Source organism: Artibeus jamaicensis, unplaced genomic scaffold (assembly GCF_021234435.1).
Source record: "Artibeus jamaicensis isolate MK-2021 breed Jamaican fruit bat unplaced genomic scaffold, CSHL_Jam_final contig_1832, whole genome shotgun sequence".
NCBI lineage: Eukaryota > Metazoa > Chordata > Mammalia > Chiroptera > Phyllostomidae > Artibeus > Artibeus jamaicensis.
In genome coordinates this window covers 4,336,843-4,354,657 of record NW_026521362.1, presented here as the reverse complement: position 1 = coordinate 4,354,657, position 17,815 = coordinate 4,336,843, and the positions used below count along the sequence as shown (strand labels likewise).

General features: G+C 35.5%; 1 protein-coding gene across 1 annotated transcript in view; it reads left to right on the top strand.

Annotated features, from left to right (window-relative positions):
- ARL6IP6 (ADP ribosylation factor like GTPase 6 interacting protein 6) overlaps positions 1–11,383 on the top strand; it is a 32,880-nt gene extending 21,497 nt beyond the window's left edge. Inside the window, exon 4 of the mRNA XM_037157019.2 lies at positions 10,012–11,383. Within this exon, the coding sequence (XP_037012914.2) occupies positions 10,012–10,105 (94 nt within the window). The 3' untranslated portion in view covers positions 10,106–11,383. The remainder of the gene's footprint in view (positions 1–10,011) is intronic.
- The last annotated feature ends 6,432 nt before the right edge of the window (positions 11,384–17,815 follow it).

The window sequence follows — 17,815 nt, the reverse complement described above, 5'->3', positions numbered from 1 at the left end:
GTCATTTTGCTGGTGGAGGGTATTGCCTTCGATTTTTAAAAATCTCAACAGTGAAGTTCAATAAAGTGAATGAACAACACTGATCCTATGAGGTTATTACGGAGCTAACAAATTCCTATCACCTAGTGACATCGTAGCTGTCATAACAATGTAGTACAGTGTGTTACAGGTTTGTAATGCTGGTGTACACAAGTTTGCATCGTCAGTCATATAAAAGTGTAGCATATATAATTATGTATAGTACATATGCTTTATAATAAACAGCTGTGTTACTAGTTTGTGTTTTTACTGTACATTTTCTGTGTTTAGATATTTTTAGACACACAGATACTTACAGTTGCCTGAAGTATTCAATACACTCGTATTCTGTACAGGCTTGTACCCTAGGAGTAGTAGACCAAAGCATCATCATTGCTGTAAATGCATTGTGCATTGTTCGCACAAAGATGAAATCACCTAGTGATGCATTTCTTAGAACGTATCCTTGTCATTAAGCTACACATAACTGTATTTAAGGCTTTTGGGATGAACAGAAGATCTAGCTATAGATAGAGATTCTGATTAAGATGTCTGGAGCATGATAGAGTTTGAGATTCCCAATTTTTAAGAAATTCCCAGGTGATGCCTCTATATTACTGATTATGGACTATATGGAACTTTGAATAAGAAGGCTAAGGACAAAAGTTAGCAAAGTTTCTGTAAGATGCTGATTAGTGAGTATTTTTAGCTTTGTGGGCCCTGTGGCCTGTGTCCCAAGTCTTCCACTGCCATCGTAACACCATGGCGGTCATAGACAATACATAAAGGAATGAGTGGGGCTGTCTTTGTGTCAATCAAAAGAAGCAGGCAGCAGGGCAGGCATATTATAGCTGGCCCAACTCCTGCTTTAGGAGACCACACTGCAATTAGATATTGCTTAGGAAAGATTTCTAATTTTCAGTGAGAAATACACATACAAACTATATATCTCTTATGTATCTCTCTCTCTCTCTCTATAGATGGATGGGGTCAGCTTGTCCTGATAACTTTAATTCTGATTGGTTTATATTCTTAAGGATAAGACACATCTCTAAAAACCACATTTTAATACTGAAAAATAATTGCTTCACATCTACTTGATAAACTTATTAAATTTTACTGAATATCTGAGTTTTAATGGATCGGCGATGATAAAGTACTGATGAAAGGACAGCCAAAAGCTATACTTAAACAAGCAGGAAAGCTCAGAACTTGAGGATGTTTAAAATTGTAACAAAACAAATAAGACTGTTATAAAACTCATTGTATTTAACTTACTTTTAGATTGTGAATCTACAAGTGACTTCCTTGCCAAGTCTGGGACATTTTTTCAGGGTTAAGAAATAGGAGATATAAGTTAGTGACAAGAAAAATAACTATAATTGAAATTTACAAATAGGAAAACCAAAATAAATATATCAGATTTTGTCATGGCTGTTACGAACTACAAGAAAAACTAGTGTCCTTTTAACAAGGATTGTATAAAGAAAGAAGTATGAAGTGCCTGCCTTATAAAATTGCAAAGTTATAGAAGTAAAAGTAAGGTCATGAAGGAAAGAGCATTTCACTAGCTCCTGGAATAAAGCTAGTGAAATGTCGAAATCACAAAAGACCTCAAATGCACTCTAAAATTGGCCAAGGCCAATAGAACTTTCTTTGGTGTTCCATAGAAAGAGGCTAACAAGGCAGAGATGACTCATTCAAACTAAGATCTGAATAGAGTTCACAACCTTTTAATGTGAAGTAGAATCTTACCTAGCACTATTTATCCACCCATCCATCTCCATCCCTTTCCCATTTGTTTTTCCTGTGGCTATTCCAAATCTTAATCATGCACATTCTTGTTTTCAATGGACCTCACTTCCACTTTGACTGAAAGGTCAATTTAGGGGAACTTCCTGCTGCAGCCTTCTCCCTGTCATGGTTATGAACTACTACATCTCCTCTCATCATCCCACACATTTCTCTTGTCTCATAGTATGAGCCATCCTTCCACTTGCTCAAACCTAGTTTTACTTCCTGTGCTCTAGTTTCCCCCTCTCTGTCCCTGCAATTCCCTTTTTCATGTGTCTTCAATCTTTCCCTTTATAACCAATCTCCAGTCTTCTTCTTAGGGTATTTTTACATATTCATGTTTCTCCTATGTTAGAGAAAAAAATCCTCATGCCCAGTTCTCCTCCTCTACACATTGAGAAACTGGTATCTTAGAAGTTGAGAGAAGAGTTAGTTCCTGTCTCCACAGTGACTGCTGTTGCTTCCACGGGGGTCTTGCTCTCACCCCTAACTAAAATTTTTCTCCTTGCATTGACTGCAGACCTCTTAATTATAAAATTTATTATTTACTTTTCAGTCCAGTATTTGAAATGGTTTATCATTGTTTTTCAGAATACTTACTTTTCTTAATTTTTGTGATACCACCCCCTGCTATTTTTTTTCTTTAGCTTTCTGATTACTTTTGGATTGGCCAAAAAGTTCATTTAGTTTTTTTCTATATGATGGTTCTAGTAGTGCTTAGTTTTCTTGAACTTGGTTCAAAGCAGTTTTGTTAAATTGTATTGTGACAGCTGTCATATCAGCATTCATTTAAAAAAAGACATCAAAATTGGTGAATTTTTGTACAGCCATTTTAGTATTGAGGATGGAAGAATATATGCAACATTTTTGGCATATTATGCTTTATTATTTAAAGAAAGTAAAAACACAGCTGAAACACAAGAAAATGTTTGTGCAGTGTATGGAGAAGGTGCTGTGACTGATCAGATGTGTCACAAGTGGTTTGCAAAGTTTCTTTGTACTGTTGCCATTAATAATTCTTTGCAGTGGGGCTGTTTTATGCAGTAGAAGATATTTAGCAGCATTCCTGAACTGTACCTACTAGAAGCCAATAGCAGGAAGTAGCCAGTATGCTCAAAATATCCAAATCATAAAGTTGGTGAAAATGAAAAATGTGTCTTATATTATAGAAAAAAACTGAACAGACTTTTTGGCTTTATACTCAATTGTAGCTCACATATTAACTCTGCATTAAATTATCTCCCTTCTATAAGCCAAATGGTTCCTTTATGTTCTAGTAATGCTGTCTGTGGAACTTTAACCTTTAACCATAGTCACTGGACTTATCCTTAAGGGCAGTACTGATTCTTGCTCATTTCTCTATCATCCCTGATATAATTTATTCTGTAAATTTTGGTGAATTAAAAAAATGGAGAGAAAATAACTTCAGAGGGTAAAGTAAGGAGTGAATATAACTTTTTTTTTTTAATAAGAGGTAGAGCATTTTCTCAGGGAGGAAAGCTTTCTCTGAAAAATATAACCCTTATTTCTTAAAACAGCACTGATAAAATGCATTGGAGTGCACACAACTTTACCCTCTCCAGCAATTTCTAATAAGTAATTTCTAGGAGTAAAGAATACGAAAGAAGTTGTTTCATTTTGTATTTTTGAAAGAAACGTAAAAGGAAATGCTTTGTTAGTAATTGAAGTATGGTGGGTCTTAGTGTTTCTTTTCAAATTTTGGGTTTGGAATTCATAACGTTTGATTCCAGATAAAGAGCTGATAGTTACTCCAATGGAAGCTCACATAGCTTAAAATTCTTTAGAATTTGGAGATTTCTTAGCTATGGATAGAATGAGAAATAAGCACCAGCTCAGATGTATAAGGGCAAGTAGATTAGTACCAGCTAACTCATCCTGTCTCCTACTGAGACACTCAGACACAAGCAAATAACCAGTTGGTTCTTAATGCAGGACTTTAATATAACTTATCTTGGCGAGCATAGAGAGCATTTTGTTTAGAACAAAATCAGTTGGCAGTGAAGTCACTTTTTTTAAACTGCAGGGAATTCTATCATAAAAGTTTGTCCGAAGTATGAGAATATATGTGAAGGAAAGGTAATATAGGAATTAATATGATACAGGAATGAAGATTTCAAGAGAGTGGAGTCCAGGATACAATACAGAGATTATCAGTTCCTATTCAGCCAAGGCTAGAGTAAAACCAAATAACATGAAACATGAAGACATCTATTTGAATCTGTTGGTGTGTCTCTTTAAAAAGAAAAGGCAATTTATTGAAAACTTTTGGTAGTGGCTTATTAAATGTTTAAATTTGTGGTTCAGAAGTAAGCCTAGGTGCTTATATTGCCTGAATTGTTGAATTCAGTTGAATATTAAATTTTAAATGTATTCCATTCCTGAAAATTAAAAATAATTAAGATATAATTCTTTTATATTCTAGAAATTACATTTCTGGACTATAAAACTCGGATATAAATAGTGGAAGTCTTAAGTTCTTTTTTTAAGTATTCATAAATTTATTTTATTTAATTGTTGAAGTACAGTTTTCTGTCTCGTACTTCCATCCTAGCCACCTCCCACGTGCACCCCGCCTGGAAGTCTTAAGTTCTTAAGTGAATTATAAAGGGAAAAGTGATTATGAAGAGGATAATACCAAGCAGAAACACACACATATATATACAATCCTATAATTCTTCATTTTTCTTCTTTCCACCTCATGAGTCTCTTTGTATAATGGTATTGTTTCTTTGTTTTGGATTTGGAGTGGGTTTAGGTTTAGTTGTTTTGCTTACAAGGAAGGGAAAATTGAAGTAGAAGGTTGAAACAAATTTTTAAAATCCATGGCTGAGCTTTTCTTTCCTACACAGTATAGGAGCTAACATTCCCATTGATCATTTGCCATGTGCCAGCCACGTGATCGTCAACAAGTTTTTAAAGGTAGAGTCTATTTTTTTATTTCCATTGTGAGAAATTGAAGCTCTGAGAGATCAGTGTTTTTCTAGTTTCTCACCCCTTGTAAGTGGCAAAGCTGACACTCAGATTCGTCTCTAACTTCATAGCTTAAACTCTTAACACTAAAAGAAACTACATAAGTACTTCATTACAGGATTCTTTATTATTGGAAAGAAATTCTTTATAACTAGAAGAAAATAATACCTTTTTATAACTAGTCTTTTAAGATATGCAAGCAGTTTATTATAATGAGCCTTTCTTTGTCACTATATTTTTCCAATATATTTTGTTCTTATCTAACAATATTAAGTTCTAGGAAACCCCTAGTCTACTTTTTGTTTCTATGAGTTTACCTATTCTGAGCATTTCATATCAATAGAATCATACAAGTTCCCAAAATGTGGTCTTTTATGTCTGTCTTCTTTCAATTAGCATACTGTTTTCAAAGTTCAATCATGTTGTAGCCTTTATCAGTATTTGTTTTCTTTTTCTGGCTGAATTATATTTCCTTGTATGGATATATGCCACATTTTGTTATTTGGTCATTAGTTGATGAACATTTGGTTTGTTTCCACTTTTTTGCCATTATGAACAATGCTGCTATGAACATCAAGGTATAGATTTTTGTGTAAACATATGTTTTCAATTCTCTCGGTTATATACCTGGAATGGAACTGTTGAATCACATGGTAACACTTTAAATTTTTGAGAATCTATCAAAATTTTTTTATGGTAGCTTGCACCATTTTATGTTCCCATGAGCAATATATGATGAGAATTCTGATTTCTCCACATTCTCACCAATACTTTCCTTATTTTCTTCTTGTTCTCTGTGTAATTGTCTTAGTGAGTATGAAGCACCATCTCATTGTGATTTTCATTTGCATTTCTCTAATTATTAATGATGTTGAGCATACTTTTCATGTGCTTATTGGGCATTCGTATTATCTTATTTGCAGGACTGTTTACCTCCTTTGCCCCTTTTAAAATTTAGCTTCTCTTTCTGGTTAAGAATCTCTTTATATTTAATTTATATTCTACATAGTAGACCCTAATCAGATAGGTAATTTGCAAATATTTTCTTCCATTTTGTGGATTGTGTTTTCACTTTGTTGATAATGTCCTTTAAAGCATAAAGTTTTAACTTGAGAACGTTTGATTCATTTTTTCGCTAGTTGCTTATGCTTTTGGTGTTAGATCTGAGAAACCATTGCTTCATTTATAGTCATGAAAATTCACACCTGCACTTCTAAGAACTTTTAAGTGGTCTTACATTTAGGTGTGGTCCATTTTGAGTTAAATGTTGTATGTTGTATGAGGTAGAGGACCAAATTCATTCTTCTTGGCATCCAATTCTCCCAGCACCAATTTGTTGAGAAGACAGTTTTTTCCCCATATTAAGTTGTCTTGGTACCCTTGTCAAAATATAATTGACTATAGATATATAGGTTTATTTCTGGACTTCAAATTCTGTTCCAGTGGTCCATATGTCTATCCTTATGCCAGTACCACACTACTTGATATTGTAGCTTTGTATTGAGTTTTGAAATTGGAAAGTGTGAGTCCTCCAATTTTTTAAAGATCGTTTTAGTTATATGGAGTCTTTTGCATTTCCATATGAATTTTAGGATCAATTTGTTAATATTCCCCCCCCCCCCCCCAAAAAGGAACCTGTAGATCAGTTCAGGGAAGACTACCATCTTAACAATTTGTTTTCAACCCCATAAACAAAGGCTATTTTTCTGTCTGTTTAGATCCACAGAAAAGTTTTTGGTCATTTTCAATTGGGTCCTGCACATAATTGTTAACTATATTTCTAAGATTTTATAGTTTTTCTTTGATATTTTGAGGGATCTTTCAGCATAAAATTTTTTTAAAGATTTTATTTATTTATTTTTTGAGAGAAGGGAAGGGAAGGAAAGGAGAAAGGGAGAGAAACATCACTGTGTGGTTGCCTCTCACGTGCCTCCTGCTGGGGACCTGGTGTACAACCCAGGCATGTGTCTTAACTGGGAATCCAACTGGTGACCCTTTGGTTCCCAGCCTGTGCTCATTCCACTGAACTACACCAGCCAGGGCTCAGCATAAATTTTTTTTAATTGGCTAATGCTATATAAAGAAAAGTTACTGATTTTTTAAAAAAATCAGGGATAGATAAATAGATCAAAAGAATAGAATAGAAAGTCTGAAAATAGTCCCACACATACAGGTTATGTGATTTAGGAAAAAGGTTACAGAAAAGTGCTAACCATTAAAAATGTTAATAAATTGGACTTGATTTAAATTAAAAACTAGTGTTTATCAAAAGATTGCATGAAGATGTGAAAAGACTAGCCATAAAGAGAATACATTTTTGAAACACATTTCTGACAAAGGACTTGGGTATATTATATGTAAAGAACTCTGTAAACCATTGGAAAACTAAGCAAAAGGAGAACAGGAATTTCAGAAAAGATACCTGATGGACAATAATAAGTATGTTAGTCGTCAGAAGAGTAAATGTTAAAACCACCACATACTCCTGGCCCAATAAAATTAAAAAGACTGATTAATGTGAAATGTTGGAGACTGTATGGAGCAACTAAAAGTCTCATACATTGCTAGTGGAAGTACAACGTGATCAACTACTTTAGGAAAATATTTAATGCTTTCTTCTAAATCCAAGTCGACATCTACTTGTAACCTAGCAATTCCACTCTTAGAATATCCCAAGAAAAATGAAGACCGATGCCCACCACCCACCAAAGATAAACAGCATCATGTAAATAGTTTAGTGCTATCGGAGCCCTAAATTGGAAGCAACCCAAACACCAAATATTAGAATGGATAGATAAATTTTGGTATTTTATACAATGGAGTACTAAGCTGCAGTACAAAGAACACATTATTCATACTACATAAACCATGGATGAATGTCACAGACGGTACTGAGTGAAAGAATTGAGACTTGGAATACTTGTACCATATGATGTCTTGTAGATGGAGTTTTAACAGCAGGTGAAACCAGTCGTCATGATAACTGACAATATAGTGGTTATCTCAGGACTTGGAGGAGGGAAGGTAGATATTGACAGGGAAAAGAACCGAGTTTCTGAGGTACTGGAAATGTTCTATATTTGGTCTGGTTGGTAAGTACATGTGGGTCTGGTTTGGTCTGGTTGGTAAGTACATAATAAAGGCTCATTGATCTGTATACTTGACAGGCATTTGCACTTTACTATGTATACTTTAAGTAAAATGCATATATGTATATAGAAAAGTTAAATGTTTAATCATTTTTTAAATTCAAAACATGACCTCTACGTGAGATAAATGCAGGGTTTTGACAAAGAAAACCAAGATGCCTGTACCTTCAGATTTTTAATAGAACTTCAAAGATCACAAATAAGAGTCATAGGAGAGAAAATGTGCCAGGGATTGTCTGTGTATCTTATCCCAGAGAGGACAATCACAGTGTTTTGATAAGGAGCTTTAAAGCAAGTGAATCCTCGAAGTTTTTATAGTAAGTCCCTTGCCTGAGCAGTTTATGTGTGACAGCTGCTGTCTTCCCAGTTGGTAGGAATATGGTGCATTGAGGTAGTTCAATCTGGAGTCTCACACTATGGACATTAAAATTCCTTGCTCTGCCTGTTTTGTAAGGGTCACTGAGCAACTGAGCATGTACATCTCAGTGAAATTCAATTATATTAACATTGTAATTATAATTTCCTAAAGTGTACTAAATTGTACTTTAGGGTTTTCCAATTTTTTATGTGAGTGCAGGGTCACAAACTAGTAAAAGAAAACAACTCCTGAAATTCTGTTCCATGATTAACTTTGTTAGTATGAATTGAAATGTTCTCAATCATTAGTGGGTTTGTTTGTTTTTATAATGAATGATAGTGCTGACAGTTCAATTTTATGATTAGGTTTCTGTTCAGCAATCAATATATTTAAGGAATTTCTTTTTTTTTTAAGGGGGAAAGCATTTAGTGCACTTTTTTGCCACATAGTAGGTAATACTGCTGCTAGGCAGGTTAACCCTTAATGGCACATGAGAAGCCCATTCATTAAACTAGCCCCTAGGTGATGGATGAGTAAGGTTGAGTGGAGAGGGTTAATACTAACCTCCATGGACCAGAACAGGGAATCCTCAGAATGTGTCAGGGTCATCTGTGTTGTCAGGTGAATTGCAAAGAGGTTGTTCAAGTGTATCTTTATACTTTCTACCACAGATCATGTGGGACTGGAATCATTATAGTGAGGTGCTCTTCGAATGTTAAGTCAGGTCTAATTACCCAGGACTCCCTGGTTTTGACCTATTCTTAGGAACGGAGGAGAGGACATGGGCACAATGATCCTTTCAGTCAAGGGTGCTTATTACTAAGGACTTTTGGCTTTTACTACTGCCAGTGCACCTCCTTATGTGTCATTGATTTGGATTGCTCCCGTGAGAATATTCTGTTCTGCCTCTGACACGTTAGACACTACCTTTTCTTTAGAGCATGTCTGATCCTTATTAGGATAGGCAAAGAATGTAATTGCCATACAGTTATTGGGTGGAATGTTAAAGAGAGAAAATGTAAAATTTCTGAAAGATACAGATAATAAGTATTAGGGAAAATCTGTGCATATAAGATAGCCATCATTCATAGTAATCTTAAGACAAAGAGATGTGTCTTTGCTCAGGAAGTCATTGAAAGCCACTTCAATTAAGTAACTTATTAGGCTGAGAACTGAAATATCTGTAAAAGACATAATCTGATTTGTGATTCACACATGGACACATGCTGTTTTTAGTGCTCAAAGAAGTAGAGTTCCTTCATATAACCTAAAAATGGTACAAACGGGACAAATAAAATAATATGTATTTTAAATTCTAAGTGAGAACAAGAGAGCAGAGAAACACAGTGCTAATTAATGAAAGAAATGCTCACAATGTGAGAAATCTTATACCTTAGAATTAGGTTACAGTACACAGAAACTATGAAGTACAGTAAAAAAAGTGTAGGTATCAAACTGAGCTTTTTGCTTTAAGTACTGAAACTGAAAAATTTGATAACCTGGACAGATATTAACAGAAAATTTAAGCTCTTTCTGTTACTAATCCTGCAGATGTCCAGTATTCTTTTTTAATTTGTGAATTAATGTATTACTCATTTTCAGTTTGTAAGCATTTTAAATAAAAATAGATGGTGTTTTTGTTATACCAAATCATGTTTTCCTTTTTTTTTTTTTTTTTTTTTTTCATTTTTCCTCCCTCAGGAAACTTACTGGACATTCTTTCCACATGGGCTATAGCATGGCAATTTTGAATGGTGTCGTAGCCGCTCTTACTGTTGCGTGGTGCCTCATGTAAACCGACACTGAAGCAATATTCTTGGCAAAACGTAGTCATGATTGCTTTGTAATAACAGAGAAGAACATCATCGCCTACTCCGAAGACCAAGAAACCTACTGTTCGTTATGTGATTCAGATACCTGTCATATCATTCTGGAAGACTTTCTTCATCATTGTTCTAAAACCTAGGCATTGGGATAGCTGAGTATTGTTTCAAATAATTTCTTAGAATTGTAAAATGTTTACCTCATCTCTTCTTTGTGTGTTATTTTTCTAAACTGTAGAAAGCATTTTAATGGAAATCAAACTGGAAAACTTGAATACAGTACAATGCCTACCTTTCCATGTATATGCTACATTTTCCCTAAGAAATGCTGATACTACTGTGTAATTGAGAAAGAAATATATCTTAATTATTCATTATATCAGGAAAGCAACCAGTGCTCACTACTTTGACATTTTATAGAAGCTACTTTTAAGTCGGCATATTTAGTTTTTGGTATTCTTTTAGTCAATAGAAGGTGCATTTATATTTTTTTAATGGTGCATAGTTCCTTGTGGTTTTTTTTTACATATTTTTCTATTACATATCAAATTTGTAAGTTTTAAAAATTGTTACATCTGGGCAAATGTAAATGTTATTCTTTAGCTGGTGCAAACCTAATACCTACCATTTTTAATAAATATTTTGTAAGCATATTGACTTTAGTTTAAAATTAAGTAAATTTAACAACAACAAAAATGTCTATAAAGGGGTAACACACAAGCCATTAAAATACTGAGAAATTTTAGCTGTTTATTATGTCTGTTTCCACAATTCCAAATATCCTGGTGTGTATATAGTTATTTCAATAGAACTGATTTATTTTGTTTTTAATAAATACAAACCTGACATTTTTATATTTAGAAATGCTTGAACTAGTTGGTTTTTAATCTCAAAAATTTAGTTACGGAAATAGTGTATTTTGATACATCGTGTATATATGTATAATTTTTTTATATATAGTTTCATAATTTTCCTATTTAAATGTTCTTTACAATTGTGGTGTGTGTTTTTGTTTTATAGTAATTAAGTCTTCATTGTTCTCACTTCTAAATTCCTGTTTGGAAAGTCATTTCAATTTTAAAAAGATGGACTATTTCAAATGCTATTTTCCCTAGCCATCAAAAAACTTACATTTAGGAAAGTGTTGTAGAATGAACCTGGTTAGTCAGGGTAAATGGGAAATGAATGTGTGCAGACTGTTTCTGTTATCTGCTGAGTGTTATTACTGAGTAAATGATTTATTGATGTTCTGAAGTCTTAATTTTTTACTATTCAAAAACATTTAGTTGAAAGTGACAAATGATGTGCCAGTTTAAATGATCTGAAGTGTTTAGATTAATATAAGAATATTTGGGGGCCCTGGCTGGTGTAGCTCAGCGGATTGAGCGCAGGCCTGCGAACCAGACAATCGCGGTTCAATTCCCAGTCAGGGCACATGCCTGGGTTGCAGACCAGTTCCCTGCAGGCCAGTTCCCAGCAGGGGACGCACGAAAGGCAACCATACATTGATGCTTCTCTCCCTCTCTCCTTCCCCTCCCCTCTAAAGATAAATAAATAAAATATTTAAAAAAAAAGAATATTTGTTCGTGTACATACAAACACTTACATATATACAAATTTCAAGGCTTCAGGATTCCTTCCAGAGTGGATGTTGCAGTGAGTCTATTTTTTCTCCCTGTCTTCCTCTCCCCACCCATCCCAACTGTGGCTCCGAAGGGCTCTTCTGTTGCAAAGGAATATACAAGTTTTTCTTCTCTCCACCCCTTCACTTATCACCACCCACCCAAATCTGGATAGCTTCTTCTAGATTCTTTGTTTTATGACTAAGAAGGAGATTCCAGTTTACCTATATGTAGATATCTTTAAGATAGGTATCAACTGTAAGATTTTTTTTCTGGAACCCGATTTCTTCTGGACTAGCACTCCTGAGAAATCACTTTCTCTCCAGTTTAACACAGTCCAGATACAAACCATCCTCCTTACGAGGCAGAGTGATTGACCTAACCAAAGCTGGGCCAATCCTAGTTTCTCATCTCTCCTGACCACAGTGATTACAACAGGAATCACTATCCGGCCAGTTTTTCCCCAGGATTTTTTACTCAAATTTAAGGTAAGATGAAGCGAGGAAGAGAAAAGTCCAGGAGATGCTGGCAGCCAGGGTTCAGCCAAGCTGTAGGAGTAAAGCTGACATGCACGCTGTTACTGACATTCCTCTAGGCCTTGAAGCCCAGTTGGGACCCTGCTATTGAAATTTGGCAACATGAGCTAATAAATTTCCTCCTTTGGCGTCTTCTGTTAATATTGTTTTTTGTCACTTAGTAAAAGTAGTCAAGATGAGCATTGAGCAGCTAGAATCCATCACTGTTAATAAGACTGACTCAGATGATCTCGTCTCTGTATAGCTCACATTCCATTCAGTGACTTGTGAAGGGTACATGTGGTATGTGTGCCTGTGGCTAATTATTAGCCGCAAAAGAATTTTGGAGTAAAAGTAGTTATTAATCTACTTGCCGTTTCATCAGGAATTCATTATTTATGTCCCCAAATTCAATTCTGCTCTAAGTGTTACCATAATATCAGTTTGGTTATCAAGATGTGGTAGTGTCCCCCACCCTTATCTGTGGCTTTTGCCTTCCGCATTTGAATCAGTTGTGGTCCACAAATGTTAGGTGGAAAGTTCCAGAAATAAACATTAAATTAAAAATTCATAAGTTTAAAATTACATGCTGTCCTGAGTAGCATGATGAAATCTCATGCCATTTTACCTGGTAATTTGAATCGTCCCTTTGTATGCTGTGCACCCTCGTTTAGTGGCCATCTCGGTTATCAGATCAGTTGTCACGGTGCTTGTATTCACATAATCCTTGTTTTACTTAGTGATGCCCACTTGCAGTGCTGTTGATGCTGGTAATTTGGATGTGCCAAAGAGAAATCACAAAGTCCTTACGTTAAGTGAAAAGGTGAAAGTTCTCAATAAGAAAAGAAGTTATATGCTGAGGTTGCTAAATTCATGGCCACAGTATATGATAAGTGCTTAGTTCAGAGGGAAAGGCATTGAATTTGTGAGTGGGAAACAACAGAAAAAATGTTCTAATTAGCGATTAACAGTTGCTCCAGAAAACATTGAGTCTATTCAGAGTTCTTCAAGGGATCCCTGAAACAAGTGTCCACATTCATATCACTTTTATTATAATGTTATAATCATTTATTGTTAAATCTCTTGCTCTACCTAGTTTATGAATTAAAGTTCATCATAGATATGTAATGTATAGAAAGAGTATGTATAGGGTTTGGTCCTATTGTGGCTTCAGGCATCCACTGGGGTCTTGGAATGAATTCCCCAGAGATAAGGGGAGACTGCTGTATAACGAGTTTCCAATGCAATATTATCACTTAGTAACTTAATTCTTCTTAGCTTATCTATAAGATGGGAAGAAAACCCCTGACTATACCACCAACTGCTAATTTATCTCCATGAATATGGATAACCTTTATTTTACGCCATATTCAGGCCAAGGAGAAAACAATATGAACTGCTTGAAGTTCTCTGTAGGATTTTCCTTTTCTGTCCTCTGTCATGCATGAAAAGGGGTTTCAATGTCTCTTGGCTACTAATAACAGTACCCAGAACACTGTAAGTCAAGCTTGATTTTTTTTTAACGTCAGTTTCAGGGAACTCGGGAGGCCTTGTGGGTTGAAGAGAGGCAGCATGACAGAAAGCATCCTGGGAATGTGATTGTCCAATCTACTCATGCTTTTGGGCTGACTGAAGATGCTCCTTCTGGATGATAGAATTCAAAGGTGCACATATGTATGTTGGTGTTTCTCAACTAAAGGCAATTGAGACTCCATGGGGCAAAATTTAGCAGTTTAGCTAAATATTTCTCAGTGTTTAGACACATTTTTATTGTCACAATTGAATGATGCTACCAGCCACTAGCTGGTAGAGGTTAGTGATGCTACTGAACTTCTACAGCATCCAGGGCAGCTACCCATCAGAAAGGGTAGCCATCAGAATGTCAGTAGTGCAAGGGTTGAAAAGTCCTGATGCATATTCAGGACTAGGTGAGTCAGAAAGCATCCTGTTCAGAATGGACAGCAGGGTTCCCAGTGTTACCTGGAGTTCCAGGGTCAGGTGTTCATTCTCTAAAAGGTCAAATAGAGCTGTTTCTCAAAAAGAGATATTATCCTACAAGGACTTGTCTTTGGGCTGGTACCTTCTGGGCCTCTGCCTGCCAAGGGCCTGTGTTTGTACTCAAGGAAGAAATGCTTCCACGAAGGTTATATATAACTGCCATTGTTGAATTAGAAGCCGAGGCCGCATTTGACCATTTCAAGTTACTCAGAGCACTGGGCACACAGGCAAAGTCAGTGTTAAAGTATTGACTGGCGTGATTGATAATCCACCGAGGAGAAACTGAAATATTGCTGTACAGTGGGAGCCAGGAGTGTGGACAAAAACCGTGGGGCGTCAAGTGGCTTCCTTGTTAGACTCCTTATCACTTAATGGGATATTATACAGCCTTATACAGGCATGGGGCTTAAATCCCTCAGGAATGAGGTTTGGGTTACCTCACCAGATACAAAACCCTGTACTTGTTAGGGGCACGGAGTAGGTACTGGACAAAAGTCATAAATACTAGCTAGGGTTTCCTGACTAGTTTCAGAAACAAAGAGCTATAGCGTTTACCCATTTTTCTTTCTATGGCATCTCTATATTTTAACTAATTTCCTTTTTTTCTTTTTTCTCTCAGTGATAGTATTTTTGACATCGGCTAACTACATTGTAGTACAGAGACTGCAGAACATTGTGATGGGGTTACAATGTAACCAGGGAGGAATCCCTGAGATTCTGGATATGGAACTGAATGTAGTAACCCATCAGGCTTTCCATTGTTTCCCTGTGGTGTAATTAAAGGACAATCAATGTCATTTATTCAGATTTTCATAAACTAACATCTTAGAACTAACCTCCCTAAGAAAGTAATCTTAAATATTGAGTCACTGGGATACAGACCAAAATTATACAAAACTACAGGTTACTTCTCTGAGTAAAGAAGTGTCTAGCAATATGAGATGATTCACAAAGATCAGTGTGTAGAATAATATGTTTACTGAGAATCTTAAAAAAGGTGTACAACAGAACATCCAATTTTACAGATGACAGTAAACTTTCCTGGATAATGGAATTTGGAAAACTGTAAGAATATCTCAGAACACATACAAATAGGCAGGAAAATGATAGGTATTTGACAGTGGACAACTGGTAACATGGGGAAAAAATCCAAATGTGTGTGTGTGGGGAGGGACCACCTGGAAAAGAAAATTCAAATGCATACTGGAATGCATTTGAAAAAAATGCATACTAGAAAAAAATTCACATGCATTCCTTTTTCTTGGGCATTTGCTACCCAAGAAAAAGGATGTTTTACATCCATGCTGAAAAAGAAGCCAAATCCTGAGAGCTGGCAAGTGGTAGAATTAGAAGAAATAAATTCCTCAGCCCATTACAAACTTAAAGTTTCTACCTATAGATAGTGTGGGCTAAAAATCTAAATAGCTTTGATAAAAGGTTTATAAAATCATGAATAATAAAGGATGCAGTACTTAAAGGTAGGATGCTTCAAAGATAAAATTAATCTAGGGGGCAGGGGTTTGGAAAGTAACCACGTGTTTCATGTTACCACTATGGAAGGGCACTGAACTGGATGAACATCGCTGACATTTACCCTTAGCAGACCTTCCTGTCCAACAAAACTTAGTAACTGTTTCCTTGCCACCTCCCCCGCACCATTCTCCATGTCCCTCCATCTCCAGAAATCAACATTGTTTTATGCTTGCTTACATGGAATTAATGGACTGAATTCTTAATTAAAAAAAATTTTTTAAAATACTTTAGAGGGGAAGGGAAGGAGAGAGAGAGAGAGAGAGAGGGAGAAATATCAATGTATGGTTGCCCCTCACACATCCCCTGCTGGGAACCTGCCTGCAACCCAGGCATGTGCCCTGACTGGGAATTGAACCGTGATCTTCTAGTTCAGACCTGTGCTCAATCCACTGAGCTACACCAGCCAGAGGTAGGCTGAATTCTTATTTTTTGTATCTATTGAGGAGATTACAAGACCAGCCATTTAGTGGCTTTGGATCAGGTACAGAATGGACCTGGCTATTCAGTTACATGTAATACGTCAGGGAAAATATGAATTCCTAAAGGCAGTTCAAAATTAAAAACAAAATCCTGATCCCCAAAACTTCTATAGACTTCATTGCTGAAAGTTTAGTCCCACTGTTTTTTAATCTACCATTTTAAATTCTGTTAGTATAATTTATATGTCAAAAAGACAGGACTTTATATATCTGTATTTTAGCTAAGTACTGAGAAAGTAATTACTACTTCTAGGCATGTTATAATGATTTATAATTCTTCCTGCTGCACAAATCTGCTTAAGGTGAAAGTCAGCATGCTGAATCCAAAAGAGTAATGAAAGTATAATTTTCCATTTTGCATTAAATACAACTAATGCTTGCACTGTTGGATGTTATAAGTTCCTACCGATATAAAATATAGAGTGCATGACATTTGTTCTCTATCAGTTTTTTACATAAAATTATACTTTCAGGTTGAACAAGTTTCCATTTGTGTTCAGATTTGGAGAAACAAAATGAGAATCATACTTTTAAGTACCATGCAGGCATCCATAAGAAACATTTTATAAAATTGATAGAATAATATTCTCCAGTTTCATCCATGCTAAGTGAAATAAGCCAGTCGGTGAAAGACAAATACTATAAGATCTCACTTATAAGAGGAATCTAATGAACAAAACACACTAATGAACAAAATAGAACCAGAGGCCTGGAAACAAGGAACAGACTGACAGTGACCGGAGGGCAGGGGGGAGGGAGTCGTCAAGAACACGTATGAGTGACCCATGGACATGGACAACAGGGTGGGGACGGACTGTGGGAGAGGGGTGGAGGAGGGCAGAGGGGGAAGATCGGGACAACTGGAATAGAATAACAAAGAAAAAAGATCTAAGTATAAAATGTTAAAATTTTAAAAATTGACAGAATGAATTGTTTTACATAAAGGACTTACTAGAGTGACTCTCAGAAAAGTTTACTTAATAGCCTATCTGGGTAAGTTTTTATTCCTAACTTAATGACAGGTAAAAGTCTACAAATAAAAAGAATCATGGAAGTGTACTTTATAAATAAAAATTATTAATAGTTCCTATTTCTCTGTTTCCCAGTGAGAACGGAATTTTTACTTTATAGAAATGTCTCAGAAATAGGGTAAATTAAAAAAGCACAGTTTAGTATGATAAACATGCATGAAGAGAAACATAAATAAGCAGTTTTTTAATTAAAAATCTTAGAAAAGAAATTTAAATAAGGTTAGTAACTTATTGCTACAAAAACCAGGGAGATAGGTACCCCTCCAAGCCTGCAATATAAATCTTAAACAACTGAAAATTTTCCTAGTGTTTAAAAAAGAAACTTTAAGGATGTAGCTAATATCCCCTCAATGGAATATGAATAGGGAAACTGAAGGACACATTTTTAAGTTATGGCAATATCTTATTTTACTGTATTATGGTTGTTCTTATATCTCTATAGTAAGGCTATTTATCTGTTAATACAGGAAGGAGGAAGAGTGTGTAAGAACCGGCTGGTGCTGG